The sequence below is a fragment of the Micrasema longulum genome, unplaced genomic scaffold (genome assembly GCF_059751315.1).
Source record: "Micrasema longulum isolate JH-2025_06_02 unplaced genomic scaffold, ASM5975131v1 h1tg001384l, whole genome shotgun sequence".
In the NCBI taxonomy this organism is placed as follows: domain Eukaryota; kingdom Metazoa; phylum Arthropoda; class Insecta; order Trichoptera; family Brachycentridae; genus Micrasema; species Micrasema longulum.
The window spans coordinates 373,354-394,075 of NW_028278570.1; the positions used below are offsets into that span (position 1 = coordinate 373,354).

Sequence of the window (20,722 nt, forward strand, 5' to 3'; positions counted from 1 at the left end):
TTAATAACCAAATAAAGAATATTTCTTTTAGTCCTCTCCTGGCTTACTTCGAAAATAATGATATCAAATTACCACTTGTGTAAGAAAAAACCACTTGATTTATTGGGTCCACGTGTAGTGTTTAGTGAACGTGATAGAAATAAAATAAAAAGGAATCAATTCATTAGTTACATAAACCTTGACAAAGAAGCTTGTTTGCTTTGAAACCGGTCGGTGAAAAATAAAAATTAGTGGTTAAAAACAAAGTTGTTTTATTTATTTTATTATTGGACATAACTTAGTTTAGACGATCTGTGTCGATGGATTTATTTGTGATGTGGCATTATTTTTTAAATGGCTTCGTTGTTAATAACCTTTTATTTGGTAGGCCCAGTTGCAGTACAAGTTAAACAAAGTTTAGAGTTGATTAAGTATTGCGTTTTGGTGAAAATAGACAAATACATTGCATGAAAAAAGAAAGGTAAAAATACTTTTTTGGCCTATTTTGGTGCAACTTGCCCCTTCGTGATATAGGTACCCGTTTTAGATGTTTTTTTTTTCAAAATGAATTCACATATTGTTAATTATCGTGTCTATGTCAAAATCACGAATCTGCAAAATACATTGTAAGGTTTATTTTCAAATTAGTATGAGCAAACTGTTTAAATCAGATTTATAACAATGTTAAAAGGACAGCAAGTTTAGAACGAAGAAATTAGGTAACTAAATGAACTAAAAAGTACTTAAAAAAATTCTTGAAAATTTTGTGAAAATAAAAATTTACATAAGAGTGAAATCATAATCTTAGAAACGGAAATAGGTGTAAGAGGGGAAAAAAGTAAACTCTGAGGGCAGTTTTCTTTCTATTAAAATTTTAACGAAATATATTATTATTATTATTATCTAGTTAAAATTCACCACCTGAAAATGAATAATTAATTATTATTTTTCTGCAGTTTCCCGTCTTTTATTTTCTTATAATGTCCCTTCGCAATATGCAGGCGCACGACTTGGGGTGTCGTCAGGGCCCTTGACAAGGAGATATCTTCCTTTCATTCCTTTGTTTAATCACTTAGATTCCCTCAATAGGGGATGAAAGACCCCACTTGGAATAAAGAAATGTCATGGCATTAGTGAGGTTGTGGTGAAGACTTAGGTGCCGCGCGTCGAATTTTCCGAAATTTAGTGGAAATGTTTTTAGCTTCAACATAAATTAAGAAGATCAACAAATATTTTTTAAATGATATTCGGTATTTTACTTACTACATATTGAATTTATTTTACGGCAATTCGGTAATTCAGTGATACAGCTCCATATTATTTAAATGGAGGAATAATATTCATATCACTGTCGTATTGAAAATAAGGTAAATTTTTTATTAGCAGGAACATGAGTCAAACTCGAAATGAAGTGATTTCCTGTGTCCAGATTGTAATCCTACTAAGAAATTCACAGATACAAATTATTGTAATATGCCGATCACACTTTTTTGTACCACAATTTAATATGTATGATTTTTTATTTAGAAACTTCGCTGGTCTGTCTTTGAACGAAATCTTTTTATGTTTTTAAATCATTGTTGACTGTTTGTTTCGGTAAAAATAAATACATATTTTTCTAATTCAACAATATTTTGAGCATGTCCAAATGCTTGCAGACTGGCTGGATTTTCTCCCTAGGGAGTTTTTCATATTTCAAAACGCCTAGACTCCCATATTCTCTTCTCAAAAATGTTTTCCCTCTCTGTTGCAACAAATTTAAATATAAACCACTCCTCTTTTACTTAAAAAATCAACAGATGGAAGAGTTGCGGAAATGTAAATGTTCAAACATAGGCAGTATGGTGAATGTTACACAGTGTGTAAAGTGGCCATTTAAACCAGTCAATGACAGGTCGTAAGCCCTCTTAATGCTTAGACTCCCATATTCCCTTCTCAAAAATGTTTTCCATCTCTGTTGCAATAAATTTAAATTATTTATTTTTAAATAAAACAACTTTGTTTTTAACCACTAATTTTTATTTTTCACCGACCGGTTTCAAAGCAAACAAGCTTCTTTGTCAAGGTTTACGTAACTAAGAAGTTAAAAACAAAGTTGTTTTATTTATTTTCTTTATAATGAATAACCACTAAGTTAGTGCTTCAAATATAAACTTTATATTTATTTTTATTTAAAAAAAATATGGTTTTTCTTTCTAATACTTCATTTTACTATGTTTTTAATACATTTTTATATGTTTTTTACTGGGTTTTCAAATGCGTTTTTACTATGTCTTTTACTGTATTTTTTATAATGTATTCTCTTTTTACTATGTATTTTACTGGGTTTTTAAATACGTTTTTACTGTTTTTTTTACTTTGTTTTTTTTAAATTTGTATTTTACTATGTCTAATACCCTTTTTCATTTTTCTATGTACTGATTACTGTTTCTTATGTATATAATTTGAACTGGCCTAAGCGAGTATCGGGGTAAATAACCCTAGTTAGATAGTCAAGCGGGTGATAGGAAGGAATGGAGACATTTAAATTTATTTCAACAGAGAGGGAAAAATTTTTGAGAAGGGAATATGGAAGTCTTGGCATTTACAGGGCTTATGACCTGTCATTGGCTGGTTTAAGTGGCCACTTTACACACTGTGTAACATTCACCATTCTGCCCAAGTTTGAACATCCACATTTCCTCAACTCTTCCATCTGTTGACTTTTGTGAAGTTTTGTTCAGCCGGATGAATCTCACCCACGTGATAAAGGTTTCAGCTCTTTTACTTCACAAAATTCAACAGATGGAAGAGTTGAGGAAATGTGGATGTTCAAACATGGGCAGAATGGTGAATGTTACACAGTGTGTAAAGTGGCCACTTAAACCAGCCAATGACAGGTCATAAGCCCTGTAAATGCCTAGACTTCCATATTCCCTTCTCAAATTTTTTTCCCTCTCTGTTGAAATAAATTTAAATATGAACAACCCCCTAGGGAGGAAATCCAGCCAGTCTGCAAGCGTTTGGACATAATCAAACATTGAGGAATGGAGACGTTCGAAAGAGGCCTTTATCCAGCATTGGAGAGAATAAGGCTGAAGAAGAAGAAGAAGATAATCAAAGCAACGTTGTACAAAAAAAAATATGTATAAAATATGATAGTAAATTAATAAATAATTAAAAACAATCTTTATCTAGAGATTAAACTAGATTTATTTGGATGGTACCGCAAAATTGGGAAAATAAACTACTTGTTTAAAAATAATGAATGACATTTTGAACATTTTATTTATTTATTTATTTTGTTCATTAACGCCCAAAAGGCATTTATAAAAAAATAAAAATGAAATACATGCTAACATACTAAATAATAAACAGAATATACAGAAAAAAAATTGTGAAATTAGTTAAAAAGGATATGATAAAAAGTTTTACAAAGTAAAAAAAAAACAATAATAACAAAGGTATGCAAGAAAAAACCGTAAGCATATAAACAAAAAATGCAAAGATATAAGCTTATGAAATAAATTATGTAAAGCAAACAATAAATAAAGTGTTACGGTAAGCAAGAAAGACATTTTAAGTTAAATTAATAAACAAGCAAGCATATATTATCACGAAAAAATAAGAAATAAAAATATGTATCTATGAAATGCGTATTTGCCAATACTACAATGCAATTTGATATTATAGTAATAATTTAACTATAATTTAATTTATTTATAATTTTACGTGATAAAGGAAAGAAATCGGTTATTCTGTGTTTTATTTTTTTTCTGAAAATAATTTACTATTAGTAGCTTGTTTTAGGGGTTATACCAACCCCAAACATATATTATGTGAATGTACTATATTAAAAATCAAAGTACAAAAGAGATGTGTAAAAACACGATTATTTTGAATGCACCAACGTTCGTGATTTTCTACACGTGTCTAATACAATTATTATTGAAAAGTACCGTCTACTTAAAAATTAGCGTATTAGTGCCAGCTTGCCCTAATCTCCCCCCACAGGGGTGTAGTATTTCTAAAAGGACGCGGACGGGTCATGCAAAATAATAATTATGCGAAGAATAGAAGATCCTTTTGCTTGTTGTATTGATTTCCAATCATCTTTCTCTATCAAAAAGGATTGTCAAAAGGATTGTCGATGTATCACTGTGGCTAAAAATTAATAAATTAAAATTAAATGTTAACAAAACTAAATATATTAATATAGGAGACAAAAGAATAAATATTACACCATCAATTGTAATAGAAAATGAAAAACTTAATGAAGTCACTGAAATTAAATATTTGGGTGTAATGTTGGATTCAAAACTTACATTTCACCAAAACGCTGAGATGGTAATAAATAAGATTGCAAAAAAATATCAATTTTGGGAAGAATCAGAAGATTTATTGATAAGGACTCTTGCAAAACTATTTACAAAGCAATTATTGAACCACACGTTAACTACTGTAGTAGAATTTTATTTTTATCAAACAAAGAAAACATAGATAAACTAACTGTATTGCAAAATAAAGCCTTTAGAATCATTTTGAAAAAAAACAGATACACGAGGGTAAAGTCGATGGTAAACGAAATGAAATTATTAACATATAAACAAAGAATATTTTACAATACAATGATATTTGTTCATAAAATTATAAACTCTAATAAAAAAAACAGAATTTTGGAAAAAAATTGATCGGAACCAGCATGAACACGATCACAATACTAGAGAAAAGAACAAAATTATACTTCCATTTAGGAAAAAGGCAAAGTCACAAAATTCAATTTTATTTAAAGCAATTAAAAAGTATTACGATATGGAAAAAAATATTTATGAAGAAAAAAACATATCAAAATTTAAAATAATGGTCAAGACATATGTGATAAACAATTTATAAATTAAATATATTTGCAATGTTATTATTAGAACACACATAACAATATGTATGATAAGTGTGCCCTACTTTAAGATTTAAATAAATAAAAATAAAAAAAATAAAAAAATATGTGTTAAATAATTTATGAAAAACATAAAGGTATATGTTGTAATGTAATTATTAGAGCACACATAAGAATGTGTTAGAATCGGGTTGTGGTCCCGTGGCTATTGTTACGGACTCGAGGATCAGTGGCCTTATTTTGTAACTAATTTGTTTCGTAAATTCATTCGTATCGTATGAGAGGGAACGAGAGCGAAATTCGATTTTAATTGCGTTAGAGTGAGATGGTTAGGTGACGAGCGAATGAACTTACGAAATTGTGACAGAATAAGCCTGCTGAGGTCCGCGATTCGAATCCCACTCTACTCCAACTTGATTTCCATTTTCTAATAGTGAGTTATTTACAACTCGTTGAAAATGCTGAAAAGTATTTGGTGAAATCATAAGAACGCAAATATTTCTTTAAAATGTTTATGGGTGCTCTATCTTAAGATTTAAAATATAATAAATAAATGTATTATTAATTCCAACAATGACGTCACTTTATACCAAGAAAACGGGCGGCCTCCGTGGTGTAATGGTTAAAACGCTTAACTCACGCACGGAAGGTTCTGGATTAGATTCCCGGTGAGAACACAAAAATTCAATGTAATTTTTCTCTAGCCTGGGGCTTCTTCTTCTTATAAGTGTCTTCTCTTTTTTACTAGCTACTATTAATATTCTAGCACCAAAATTATGTCGTCTATCTGACTGCCGATAAATAAATTGTGTTTTTTAGATATTCGAATTTTCGATAAACTATATACTAAGTGACATTTGACATTTCAGTCTTTTCGTTTCGTCATTGGGTGATTTGCCGTTGCCCAAAGATATAGATCGCAGCGCCACCTACCGGGTCCAATTATTGTGAATCTTAACCATCCAGGGACCCACTCAAACACAAACAAAAACATTCACAGAAGAATTATGTATATAAAGATAATCATCTCCCATTGTCCAGGGGAGTACAGAAATACGCCCAGAGCTTTGAGCGAGGTTTGAAGGGAATTAAAATAATATTGAAGGCAAAAGAGAAAACAATTCCCCGGTCACCCCCTAAACTGCTCTGGTGATGACGTCCCCAGTTTCAAATTTCCTCAGAACTCCCCCGACATATTGCATTCAAATATTAATGGAGGAATTTCAGTGTTTTGTTTATTGCAAGTTGATATGCTGTATGCAATCTGCAGTTAAGCGGGGGGTCGATGATACGACGATAGATAACATTACAAATTGATTATGTTTGGAGAAGAAAGTTAGTAAAGCAAGCGATGTAAGTTACTATAGTAGTTGGCTTTGGTTAAGATCGATCATAAAAATATCTAGTTTTGTTTATATTGAATCAAAAGGATCTAGCAAAGTACACCACTTGCCTGCTACAAAATGGTATTTGAAGGAGTTATCTATGTTACCCTTGCAATTCTGATTTCACTATAGTTTTTATATATCTTTAGCTTTTTAGTCTTTTTTTTTCTATTGAATATGTTCTGTAACTTGGATTATAAAAATAAAACTTTTATTTTATTGGTTGGTTGGAAGAAATTGCCATTTGGCAATAAGCCCACCAATGTTCGGCATTTTGTGTCCTTTTGTTTATTTAAAAAATTTCCTTTACTATTTTTACCGTTAATTATATTACCTCCGTCATAAGTCCTAATGATTTATTACGGTTACGACATTTCCCATGTCTTTATTCAGACTCCATAACGCCTCCATCCGCGTTAGCTCTAAGCCAAATATTTCATCCCTGGACTGGTACCCGAAGCAACTGATCACCTTTTAATTATGTCACAGTGATAGATGTACATATAATGTGATTGGTGTATTAAAGCATTTCTCTTTTCACCATTTGATGCGGATAAGTGAGCGATGATGGAATCAATAACTTTGGACATTAAAAAGCACCGCATCGGTCCCAGATAACATTATTTGTGATGATTAAAGCAGTTTTAGATATTGAGTAGAATATTTTATTTCGTCATGGCAAGATGATCAGTCTTACCACAAGTGTGGTAGTCAAACAAGCTAACCTCTGCTTCACCACGTGTTGTGTGAATCACAGATTGATGTGGTATAATCTTTTGATCCTTTCTCAACGATTTTCTGCGCAGCTTCTTCTCAATGTCGACTAACTTACGTATGAAAATTCTTACCACTAAATTGAAAGGCCGGCCGCTGCTCTACCGTGACAGGCACCACCCCCTGTCGGGTGGAGTTGTGGAGGGACATAGCCCCTAGCAGGTCCACCTCTGCGGCTGAAAGCAACAGGAAAACACATCAATTAAATGCATGTTGATCATTGCAATAGGAGGAAAAGCACAATGAAAAGGAAGTTCAGTTTTAAAAAATAAAGGTTGGTTAATAGACTATCAAACTAAGCAAAAAACCTTTTTTTTTGTATATCGTATTATCATCGTTATGACTTTTTTGATCGCTATTAGGTTTGCTATTTTGAAAATCCCCATCGAAACTTCGAAATTACACCGCCCGCGACGTCACGTGTTTTTGTCGGTGAGTGATCGAAATACACATCAGAAAAATGAAACATAACTGACAAGAAGCAAAGAAAACATGGGTTTAATCGACGTTGTACGAGTTTATTGTACGAGCCGCTGACTTGCAGACATTCTACGACATCGTTCGATATAATTGGATTAGTTTGTAGGAGCGACAAACAGTTTGATTTGTTTTTGACATTTAAAAGTTGAACCCAGTTTAATTATAATTTATAACAACTAAACGTCGAAACACGCCGAACGTCAAAAAACGTGGCTACCCCGGAAACCGTAAATCGGTTGCCACAACAACATAAAAACGCAGTAAACAATTGGCCATCGCATACACGTGGTCACGTAAACCTGTGAAGTTGCAAAGTAGTTAATTTTTATCAAAACCATTTTTATGATTATTTTCATTCATTTTCAAGAAACGTCGCTCTACAATTAAACGCTCTAATTTTTACCGCGTGTAAGAATACATTTTTTATATCCAACTTCCCCCAGTGCTAAACATTCTCATTTATTAAAAAAACAGCTTATATTTATAAATGTCCTTAAGGATTTTACACCACGGTTTATCATTCGTCAGAATTACTTTGTAGTAACTGTTGTAGTTTGTACTTCAATCACAATGAACAATAATGAACATGCTTAAGTTATCGCAGTCGTAAGTCAACGCGTGTGTAATCTCTAAGTCAACGCTCGTGTCGGTTTGTTTTTTGTTTTCCTCGTAAATAAATACAGTTCACTGGCGAAAAGTCGGCGTTTACTATAAAAAAAAATTACAATTTATTGCATTTGCAAAATAGTAAGGAGTGTCTAATACAAAAAAGTGAAAATTTAATTACAATTACTATGTCGACCGCTTTTCTTGACATTTGGCTTGCCGGCCGCCGGCTAAATGCAATAAATAGCATGATAAATAAATATGTATAGCAGTTTTGTAAAATTTTCCATATTTACACCGATGAAATTCAAATATATGATTGCGCAGCAGGATTATACGTCGCGAAACGTAAATATTTTGACATTTAATATTAGGTGTTCACGGATGTTCCATTGTAATCGCGAATACGATAAACAACCATGGTAAGAAATTGTTATTACGTCGCTTATTAGCACGTCGATAGTTATTTGTGATAGAGCTACAGAGCTTTTTTATATAAAAAAACATGATCTATATTATGGTATAGAGGTATACTTCCATATTTTGATTTTACTACAATCTGAAGAATTTGGTTGATGCCGTAATCAATATATTTTCATAGAATAATACAATATTGACCTGTTTATTCTGACTTCCCTAGATTGATGGATGACACGACGCCGACGCCAACATAATGATCCTTCAATGACGCAGCTTTTTTCTCTCATCCCTTGCATCTGTCATGCGTTAGAAGTCAACAAAACTACATTTATTTATATGTTCTTTTTGTAAACCGCCCAAGGAAATTAGTAAGCCGATGAATAACGATTGCGTGCCTTAGAAACTACTGGATATATCCAGTGGACATAACTCACCGCATCCCCTCTTCTAAGCCCTCCCTTTACATATGGCGTGTATGATTATTGTATGGCGGTAGTTTGATACTTCTTGGGGTGGCCGAATGTCTAATTGGACCATATCATTACACTTTAAGATATCAAGTTATGTCAAGTTATTCGATATTGGAAACACTCGAAGGTTTCATTCAATGTGAAAATGGCACGGAAGATGTATCTACATATAATCTTCAAAAAGCGAAGGTGCCGGTCTATGAAAGCTATTTTATGGTTTAAATTTATTACTACATATCGAGCAGACAGTAGGTACTCTTAGTTAGACAAGAATTGTGCAAAATTAAGGCTTGTTAGTTTAATAACAAAAATGTCAAATTTTCAACACAATAATCTTAAAAAAATATCTAAATACAGCTTTGTCTGTTTGAGCTGTAGGATTTATGCTTGTGGATGCATGGGTGCTCCTACCCAGCTGAAGGTTGACAGAAGAAACGATGTTGTGTTAGATGCGTGTTTATCACATGTATAAACGGAGAAACAGAAAGAACAACTGCGTAAATATTTTATTAACATATTACAACAAAGATGAAGAACATATAAAAGAAGGTAATATAGAAGTCTAGGCATCTACAGGGCTTATGACCTGTCAATGGCTGATTTAAGTGGCCACTTTACACACTGTGTAACATTCACCATTCTGCCCATATTTGAACATCTATATTCCTTCAATTCTTTCATCTGCTGATGTTTGTGAAGCTAAAAAGCTGAAACCTTTATTTATGCGGGTGAGATTCATCTAATTGAATTATTTTACCTACAAACTAGGCATCTGGGATCTGAACTGACTGGGACTGCCGATGATTGTATTGTTAATGTCCTTATGTAAGTGTTTATTGCCTTATACATATATGCTGTTAATATTAAAATACGTATATGATATTAATATTATTTAAAAAGTTAAAATAATGAAAGAAACTGCTTTTAATTCAAATGACTCACAATCCTTCTAGAAATTACCTCCTAAACGAAACGCGTAAATAAAGAAGTAGCACAGAAATAGGGAAAGGGAATAAAAAACTAAAATTACACCAGGCGACCATTACCTGACTCGCAATATGACACACCGCAAAAAATAGATACGAGTACCCCCGCGCCATATCAAATAATTCACTAAATTAAAAAAGGAAAAAGTGGCTCGAAAGCAATATAATCTTTCTAAATTTATAAGTCTCCCCTTTTGACGGTAAACTCGAAAAGCTTTTTGGCGGGAAACGGCTCCTTCATAATAGGGCAGAACTTACAAAGCCTAGTTGAGTTAAAGGTTTAAGCGATTTAAATGAATTATCGACTTAGGCTCTATGTAACTTTTATGTATGTTAAAAGAATTATTGACCTATTAATATCTAATGCATTCAAAGTTGCACGTTTAAGTAGGGGTAATGTAAGTGCAAAAAAATTCATAGATACTACCTGATGTAATTTCTGTATAATGTCGGTATGTAATATTATTATTATCCTTGTATAATGTGCAACTAGTGGCTCTACCCGCTGTGAAAATAATGGAGAGTTCATATGTAATTGATATTGATATTTTTAATACGATTAAAAATATTATAAACATAGAATAAATATGTAAATTGCCAACACGTTATCAGAAATATCAAATTTATTTTGGTTTATTGATATCTTTCATATAAACAAGGTTGGATATCCTGCCATTAGACATTAAGCTTACGAAAAGTTATAACTAACTCCATTAATGGATTAAGAATGATAAAAATACTGGAAAAATATAAAACCTACATTAAAAATGCAATTTTAATTCGCAAAAGTGGTACATGATAAAAATTAGGAGAGAATTAACGAGTTTTAGATGTGAAAAAAAATAAGAGTAGATAGTAGCTACCCAGTGCGTGAGTTCTTTTATCAAAGAAGGAAAATTTTGTAATTATTTTGTTTTAAAATAATGCCCTACCTATTAATCGGGTTCATAAATTAATCGGGTTGTGGTACCTGACTAGTGTTGTGGACTCACAGATCAGAGGTCAGAGATTCGAACCCACTTTGGCCCTACTTGATCTCCATTTTCTAATGGTGAGTTATTTATTACTCGTTGAAAATGGCCACCGAAATTGAAATATTTGGGTAAATTATTAGACCGCTAACATTTTTATTTTATAAATCCATTTATTTTGCGAAACGCTCGTTCGGGTTGTATTTTTATAATTTAAATAATAATTATTAGTATAAATATTTCAAGTACAAGGTCAAACGGACGAGCGAAGTCTAAATTAGAACGAGGTTTGTAATTCGACCCAAGGCGCGGACGCGGGCGGGGTACGTATAACGAAATGTACGGAACCCCCTTGATTAGGGTGTTTGCAGAGCGTAGCGACACCCGGCGCCTTTGCCACCTGTCGGTATTTACCGGTAGCGCACTATCCTCCATATTTACACCACGCAATAATCATTCACATTATAGTGCTCCATCCACTGTTTCTATCTATATGAACTTTATGCTTTGCGTCGTATCATTATTCATTCGCCGTCGTCTAAGCATTTGATGTCAAGACTGTCGGCGTATCTACGACATTTTTAAGATGAAGAGCATATTTAATATCTGGCATATTTTTTTATTAGCTTGAGTTAATGCGTTTATTTATTAATTTCAGAAAAACCTTTTGTACTGTCCTTAAAACGACATTGGGCATTGGTTTCCGGACTAGTCCCACAATATTACTATGTAAGTAATAATATATGATGAAATATAAAAAGAAAACAAAAGTACCTACTAGTCAAAAGGACAAAAAGTTTCTTAATTAATATACTACTTCAAAATTATCAGTAGTACATTTTCGCAGCGTCATATTCCTATTTATAAAATACAAAACATTGAAAACTTAAAGTATGCTAAAAACATGAAGACTGCTATTGTTCTGCTACCAAAGCCATATTTATAATACCACTTCTCTGTCCCCCATTAATTTATTTTTAAAATATTCAAATTTTTGCGTATTCTTATTCACTTTCTCTATTTATTTCTCAAAGTATAGCATTATAAACTATACATCTATTTCCTTAAGGATTTTTTTCGTACAAACCCAAAACAGTATTTTTCTTTCGGAAAAAAATATTTAAGTACCTTTTAGTAGGTATTTACGCTTATAAAATAAATATTGAAAAAATATACTTACATAAGATATATTTATGTTCTTATTACCTCATATCCAGCAATAGCTACTTACATAATGCATAATAAGCAATAGAACTATTGACAATGATAACAACCAATACATGTTTCGTAAATGAATATTTTTAAAGCTGCATAATAAAGTTCTCAAAGCTATTTCTTACGATCCAACCCTTCCTTTTAGAGTTCGCCAAAGTATGACCTCCCCTAATATGAGAAATGGAGATACCATATTGAGTCATAATAAAAAAAACATTTACTTTAAGTGCCCATCGTCTAATTTTTGCAGTTCTTTTGACATATAAAATACGCATGTACCGTTTAATAAAGCAAGTAGTTTTTATGGAACGAATATAAGAAATTACGACCACTTGACTACGGAACTGCAATTTTCAATTTCAAAATTAAAATGGGAAAGAAATAAAAATTACTTAACACCAAAATTCTCCTCAATTACCTTCAACATTCATTAGAATGATGTCGTGAAAAAACTGACCTAAGGGTTCTTTGGAACTTTAAGCAGTTATGGACCAGAAGCCATCTTATAAATAAATTATAAAGCAATTCATTGGAGCATATGGATTTTTTTTGTGTTTCAAAACGTAGAAAAGATATATAGGGGATCGAAGACGCATATAAAATTAAAGAGAAATCAGACCAGTTTCTTATAAACCTGCAAGCACGTTGTATTAATTATGAAAATACGCTTTATCATATTATAATCGGAGTTTATCTCTATAAGATAACAGCGCGTCTCCTTCTTTGAGGGTGTTTGGCGAGTCGCGTGCCATCGGCCACATGTGCAAGGGGCGTGCTTGTATTAGTGACGGAATTATTACATATTTTATTAAATTTAACAACATATTTTTATTTTTATTTTAGCATGTAAAATGCTAGTTGTTGCTAATGAAATTAATTTGTAGTATTTATATTCGAACCGGGATGTCTTTCCGTGGTCGTGTTTTGTGTTTTTTTTAAAATTTTTTTTATTAGGTAATTCAAGAAAGATACATACTAGAAAACATACAATTTAAAAGCATTCGTCGAAATAACTTAACATGCATTTATATCTTCAATTATAGAATTACACAAAATAGATTTATACGTTAAGTTGTAATCCACATTTTTTAATATTTTTGTTTATACAGGATACAATGCAATAAAAAATAAGTTGTACGTGTGTACTTATTGAATAAGATTTATTCCTAAGAGATTATTCGCAAAAGCTGAGAGAGTATCATGAAAAAGGTCAATTTTATTGTTTCGGCAGTATATATTATATTCCCGACACATGCGGGCCATAGGTGTGTGGTATGTAGCATTATTTGAAATTTATTTATTATGTGTTCTACCACATTCTGATACGTTTGACTGGTTAAATACACCCCTATGTGCTTTATGCATTATTTATATAAGAACGAAAGCATACGTGATTGATTATAAAATAATAAATGAGAACTTATAGATCTTTTTAGAATAAATTTGTTTCTATCTATTTGCTGGTAATAAATATTTTTTATTCTTAATTTTATCCTCACCGATGCGATGTGGCATTTTTGAAGGTCCGTGCAAAGTGAAACACTTCTGGTCATTTTTCAGGATTTTTTGCTTTCTCAAGAACGAATTTTCGAATTCATTCAGAAATAGAATGAGGAAGTTTTAGGCCAGTTTTTACCGTTTACCATAACGATTTTTTTTCGACTCTGGCTCGAAAGTATAGTCCAACTCTTCCCGTGTTAATCCATAGCAATTAACAATAAAAAATACGCAGTAACATTAATTAAATTGAATTATAATGACATATGATGCAATAGAATAACAATCCAGAAAAACAAGGTATAAATAATAAATACTAAAATTCCAAAGAAGACAATGTAAAAGAAATAATCAGATTTAAATATTAAGAAAGAAATGATACAAATTTAGATTCATACATAATAAAAAATATACAAAATAATAGTGTCATTGAAATCAATAGAAAAAAATGCAAAGACATAATTGAGATATGGTTTCTGTAAACTGAGATGAGAGTAATAAATAATATGCCAAATAATACTGAGTACTAAATTGAATAATACAAAAATACATGATGAAAAAACTAAAAAATATCATGATATATAAAAAGCAAATAAAAGCATGGAAGGAAAGCAGATTAGTAAATTTTCGCTAATTTCGAACTTTAAAAAGATTGACAACCTCATCCCTATCGATGTATAGCAACCAATGGCAAACAGTTTTCTTGAATACATTGGCACTTGTGGAGTTCTTCATGGCTGCCGGATTATATAATATATGTAACTTAGTAATTGTATATGGTGTCGAATGCTGGGTTATGACCAAAAAAAATTTAAAATATGTTATTAGTATTTGAAAAATATATGTTGAAGAAGATATGTGGTGCATTAAACCAAAATGGAAATATTGTTTATGCATTTCCATAAAAAAAAGAGATTACAGTAATTGAGCCATGTCCAAAGAATGGATGATGATCGTACTCCAGATATTTTTTTTAGTATCACTTCGGAAGCAGACCAAAATTAAAATATATGCTCACATAAATGATGAACGACTAACTGAAATTGAACATGTTAAATACTTAGGTCTAACAATAGATAGACAATTGACATGGAAAATTCATATCAGCAATTTAATTAGCAAAGTGGCGAAATTCAATAACGTCTTTTTTTTAAAATAAAAAACTTTGTTCCAAAAACGGAAAAAAATCTAATGTATAAAGCCTATTTTAAAACTAAAATATGTTATTTAGTGAACACAATATCAAAATGACATAAACAGACTACAAAGACAGCACAATAAAATATTAAAGTTACTATATGACCTTCCCTATTTAACAGCAACTAGAAAACTTTTTAAACAAACTAAGCAATTAAATATAACTAAACTATTTTAACTAGAATCATTAGACTGTCCATAAATAAGCCACTGATGTGGTTGTAGACGAAGAACTTAAACGTGAAAAAAAATGTAGTAAACATGGACACAATACGAGAGTATCAGAAAAATATCATATGCAACCTTCTAAAACGAGACAAGGACAGTCGAGACTAATAAACCCGGGGTTGAAATCATACAATAAACTACCAAACAAAACTAAACAAAAGACTCGGACAAACTTTTCAAAAGACGTAAAAAATATTATTATCAATAACAGACTATACCTATATATTATTTTTGTAAAATGAATGTAATAGGGTTAGTAAATAAATTTTCAATTAAAAAAAATTATGTCTGGATGGTGTGGAAACTGACATAAAATCAATTAGCCTGACTGAAGAAACGCCGCAGCGTACAGGGAGGAATAAAGACAGATTTTGGCGCCGTTGATAATGATGATGATGATCTTACTAATTGATCAATGAATACGCTATTAAATTTTGTGTATGATTAGCTTAAAATTGGAATACATAACATTTAACAAAAGTCTTTATTTGTTGTTGTAATATGAATATATATTTTTTACTGGTATATTCTGAATATTCGATTGTCATAACCGGTTACGCGCGACGTACATCTCTACTAGCACACCACACAGCACACAGCACACATCACACAATGGTCCACATATCGCACATGGTGCGGTCGCAGAGCGTGGGCAGCAGTAGACACTACAAGGATCATGTTTCGGATTGCTTATTAGCAGACCATTACACATTACACCGCACTTCTGTCGTTATAATTTACTCAGAAAAGGATAAGAATTTATTATAAACACCCTTCCTTTTGAAACCCTTTGAATGTTCGTGCTATTTTCGCGGTAATGCATAAATAATATCCGCAATCCTCATAATAATATGTAGGCTTCCACTTTTCATTATGCTGCAGAATTTTGGTCTCATAGGGTTTGGAATACGTTACAAGTGAACAGTGAACAGGCTTATTTTACAATGGGAAGTTAACAGAGTTATCTTCTTTAATAGTCTGTTAAGTAAAATAGTTTTTTTAATGAAAATTTAAATATTTATGTAATTTTTTTAGACATGTTTAATACAAGCAACTGCGGAAGATATTTCAAATATACACATTTTTATACAAAAAAATAGATTTGACTTTATAGACATCTGAAGATAACTCTTACTTCCCACTATATTCGAGGCCCTGAGGTACCTATATAAACTGTCTAGCATGTATTATTATAGCGGTAACTGCATTTGTAAATTATAAAAAAAGGTATAATATCGAATGTATATGCGAATATACTCGTATGTGTATATATGTGTGTGTGTGTGTATGGTTATGAATGCCCTGACTCAACACGGATTTTCTAGCGAATCGGGGCAAGTTCACAGGCATGGGTCGTTCCTAATTGTGTTCCTATTAACTGTATCTCTGTCCCGTATAAATGTATTTAAAATGTTATTAATAAGTAGTATTATTAAGGTTATAGTATTATTAAGGTATAACACGTAGTTCATAAAATCAATAGAATCAATGACGAATAAGTTAAAAAGGAAAATCAATTTGGAGAAATAAAACTTATACTTTGTTTTTTGATACACTCACTTTATTTTTACCGAGGTAAAAATAAAGTGAGTGTATCAAAAAACAAAGTATAAGTTTTATTTCTCCAAATTTAATTTAAAATGATACACAAAGTTTTGCAGAAAATATTTTTTTTAAAAATGAATAAAAAAGAAAAGTCTGAAACTGGTAATCTCAGCATGGAGAAGACCCACATCTCTCGGAAGGCTGTTTAACGGCGCCACAGGCGTCATCAACTGTAAATTTGTCCTGCATTCAGGAAACACAAATAGTCTGTGTTGCCTAGCTCTTAAATAGTTGCTCGGTACATACAATTTTATGCGCTCCATTTCTGTTCAGTCAGTCGTAAGGATCCGTGTTAGAAAATAAGAAACAGTTTTGGGAGCGGGGTTCGATCCTCGTACTTACTGATGAGTCGGCAACACTTCCACAGGGCCACAACCCGTCTTCTAACTTTAAGTGTCCACGTGCTCAGTATCGATTTCAATGTAATAACATGCTTACTCGAATTGTACACACATTTGTAAAGGAAGCGAAAACCTCTCGGGGCTTCTCTGTTTAATTTACGACACAAGATGTATATCATATTACCGCCATATTTTACGCTAAATAAATGTCGACAAATTTGTTCGAAAAAGGAATACAACATTTAACGTGTATAATTATGTAAGTAGTACCTTACAATTGGACAAACCGTGCTATAACTGTTAAATATTTCATTAGTTGAGTCAAAAATTGAATTTTAAAAGAGCATCAAATTGCTCGTGTGATTTTTAGAGGAAAAAACATTTTATCAGGAAAAGTTTTTCGAGGATGGTTTATTGTGGTGCGAGTGATAATAATGCAAATACATAGTAAAAAAATGCATATTGATTTTATTAAACTAGTTTAAGAAAGGCGCCGTGGCACAAACTGTAAAACTGGGGTCGTGAATTCGGTTCCCGTCGATTGCAGGATATAAGAAAGTTTTTTCTCAACTGGTCTGGGGGTTGTGGTCTATTTTTCATAACTTCCTTTCTATATATCTTTATATCCCGCTGACAACTGAAACGGAGGCTTAGTGGGATATTCCTTTTTAACCCTTGTGTGGCTATGATGTCACATAAGTCTACTTATAATAAAAGTCTTGATATATTTCACTTATTTTTTTAATAAGGTATTGTTGGCCCACATTAAATTACCATTTTTATAATTTAATAACGGAAAATAGATTATTAAACAGTTCATAATATTATATAGATTAGATACACATGTGTTGTTTATTATGATAGCGGTGTAACTCCAATACTTATTTTGTGATGAGCAAGTTTTGACGAAATTATTATAATAAACAACAAATATGTGTGTTTTTTTTTTTTAAGAAATATTTGAGTTCTTATGATTTATCCAAATATTTGTAGTGAGGGCCATTTTCAATGAGTTGTAAATAACTCGCTATTAGGAAATGGGAATCAAGTTGGAGTAGAGTGGGATTCAAACCGCGGAGCTTTGAGCCGTGATTCCGAGACACTAGCCAAGGGACCACAACCCGATTCAAATTTAAATGAAATATTTGTTAAATTATTGTTTTTCAATTCCTGTATTTCAAAATATATCGTCTTTAGATAAATGTAATTCGGTGTTATAGCACCGTCACTAAAATTTTAGCAGAGTCTCCTTTAGAGTTTAAAAAAGTGTCAGATTTACATATAATAATTTATTTATTTAGGGGTATAAAGAATACAATGTTGTATTAAAATAGAACCAGAACCCCGGACGAGTGTTTTCGACTCGAGAGTGGACGCGAAATATTTGTTTTAAAGGTGGTTTAAACACGGCTATGTTTCACTGTCCTTGATTACAACTGAGTATTCTAAATATTTTAAACGTATTTAATCTACTCACTAATATCAGAAATCCCTTCTTTATTCACATTTAAAGCACGATTGAAATCTCACTATCTTAATATTTGAGTTTTTCCTTTATCGTCCCCTTCCTTCCCTTCCTTCCGTCCCCATTCCTTCCCCCTTTATCCCCTCCACTCTTTATAGTAAAATGTAGATATTTTGTTATTTTCTTTTTTTTAAATAAAAAAAATCTACGTTTTGTTTTATATTTAAAATATTCTATTATACCTACAATATGTCCATATTGTTGACGGAAATCCATCTCCGCGTAACCCAAATTAGACTACTTCAGAGAGAGTTTAAAACATTTTTTAGGTGTGTTCGGAAAAATTATGTTTTTTAAAAATATTTACCTAATTTAAGTTTACCTAAACCATATTTTGAATTATCTGAATGTTTAAAAAAAAACATTAGTTTCACTGAACACACATAAAAAAAACGTTTTGATTTCTCTCCTCTAAAGGTCCAATTTGAGTTGCGCGGTGATAGATTTCCGCCGACGATAAACGTACTACTTTTTATCTCAAATCAGACGAATTGGGTAGGTAGGAAGAAATTGCCTTAGGCAATATGCCCTTCCTTGTATGTATGTAAACTGTATATAAAATGTTTAAATAAATAAATAAAAATTGTTTCATATTTTTAAATCGGGTTTTTGATCGGATTGTGGTGCCGTGGCTAGTGTCTTGGACTCACAGACCAAAGGTCCGTGGTTCGAATCCCACTCTACCCCAACTTGATTCCATTTTCTAATAGTGAGTTATTTAGAACTTGTTGAAAATGGCCCTCAAAATTAAATATTTGGGTAAATCATAAGAATGCAAATATTTTTTTTTTCAAAAAAAAAAAATACAATGTTTGTTTCAATAATAATAACTTCCTTGGCCATTCAATCTTTCTTAATATCCCTTTTAATGCTTTTCTAAAAACAGAAGTCTCTAAATTATTCATTTATACGTATTTTTATATGTATAATAAAACAAATGTCTCGTTTCCATGGCATGGGCCCAATTTCCGTAGTAAAAAATAATTGCCCGAAATGATTCCTAAAGTGACCTATAAAACTTTGTATCGGGCGTAATATTTCTACATTTAGCACACTACAAAAGCATTATTTTCTTACATAACCAAAGGTTCATTAAAACGCACGGTTTTCATCATGTTCGGGAAAACGTTTTTTATTTGAAGGAAAATACTGTTTTTTTTTAACAAAACGGTTTGAAGAAGGGTTTTTGCTCTCTTTAATATTCTTGAACAGAATAATATCTAACTTGAGACGGCCATGGCATCTTCGCTCAAATTAACCTCAATGTATTTAATCGTAACTTGCGTACCGAGTGTCTTTGCTGTAGGAAACGAAAGAAACAGATCCTCAGAACACTTCTTTATCAAATCTCACTAAACAGTGCTGTCGATGTGTTCCTGCAAAGACAAGTATTAAAGAAGCAAGTGATATTATCACTGGGTTAAAGATGACACACTTGCCATGTCTGCCTAGATCTTGCCATGACCATGCCTACTGTACTTTTAAATAGTTTTTAGGATCCTATAGCATAACAGTGTACATAAGGGATATATATATATATATATAATATATGCCGCTTTAGAACAGGTATTTTTGTAACTAGTGAAGCTGCTGGGAAAATTTTCTACCAATTTTTACATGTCAAACACTTACTTTGTTTTATTTTGTATGGCAAGTTTGTAGAATTAGATGTGATAATGAATTGAGTAACATAACTCCAATAATGACAGGCATACGACAGCTCAAGCCTATTTTTGTTCAATCTGGTAATGGTAAACTCATATAAGAGATCCAATTGCTAAAACTAGAATATATAATGGGAGAGGAAATTTTTAATAGGGTATGTATGACAGACCGACTATACAATGCCCGTAAAAAATAAAACATGGCAATTTCTATCGAAAAGACACAATGAATGACCTTCTCTAAAATACCAAAAACATGTAACCTGACTGTGGAGTACAAACTAATAGATTAGGTCAACACCTTCAGATATTTAGGCATAGGCCTGGTGAGGAGAGCTGGTCTGTGTGGAAATACAAGCCCAAGTCAACAAGGTAGCTGCCATCTCTAGTGCTCTAAAAGCCGTAATAAGAAAAAATAAAGATATGGCCTTTGAATACGATAAAGCATGCGTAAGAATAATAATCACATATGAGTTGATAAATATCAAACATCAGTATGTCCACAA

The 20,722-nt window shown here is 31.8% G+C and overlaps 1 protein-coding gene across 3 annotated transcripts in view; it reads right to left on the bottom strand.

Annotated features, from left to right (window-relative positions):
- Positions 1-7,182, bottom strand: part of LOC148275577 (protein kinase C-binding protein NELL1-like) — a 33,626-nt gene extending 26,444 nt beyond the window's left edge. For all 3 annotated transcript variants that reach the window (XR_015823997.1, XM_088235501.1, XM_088235500.1), the window contains exon 1: positions 7,086-7,182. Coding sequence is in view for 2 of the 3 variants with exons in the window: in XM_088235501.1 (XP_088091627.1) it covers positions 7,086-7,161 (76 nt within the window). In the remaining variant the exon portion in view is untranslated. The remainder of the gene's footprint in view (positions 1-7,085) is intronic.
- Between the last annotated feature and the right edge of the window lie 13,540 nt (positions 7,183-20,722).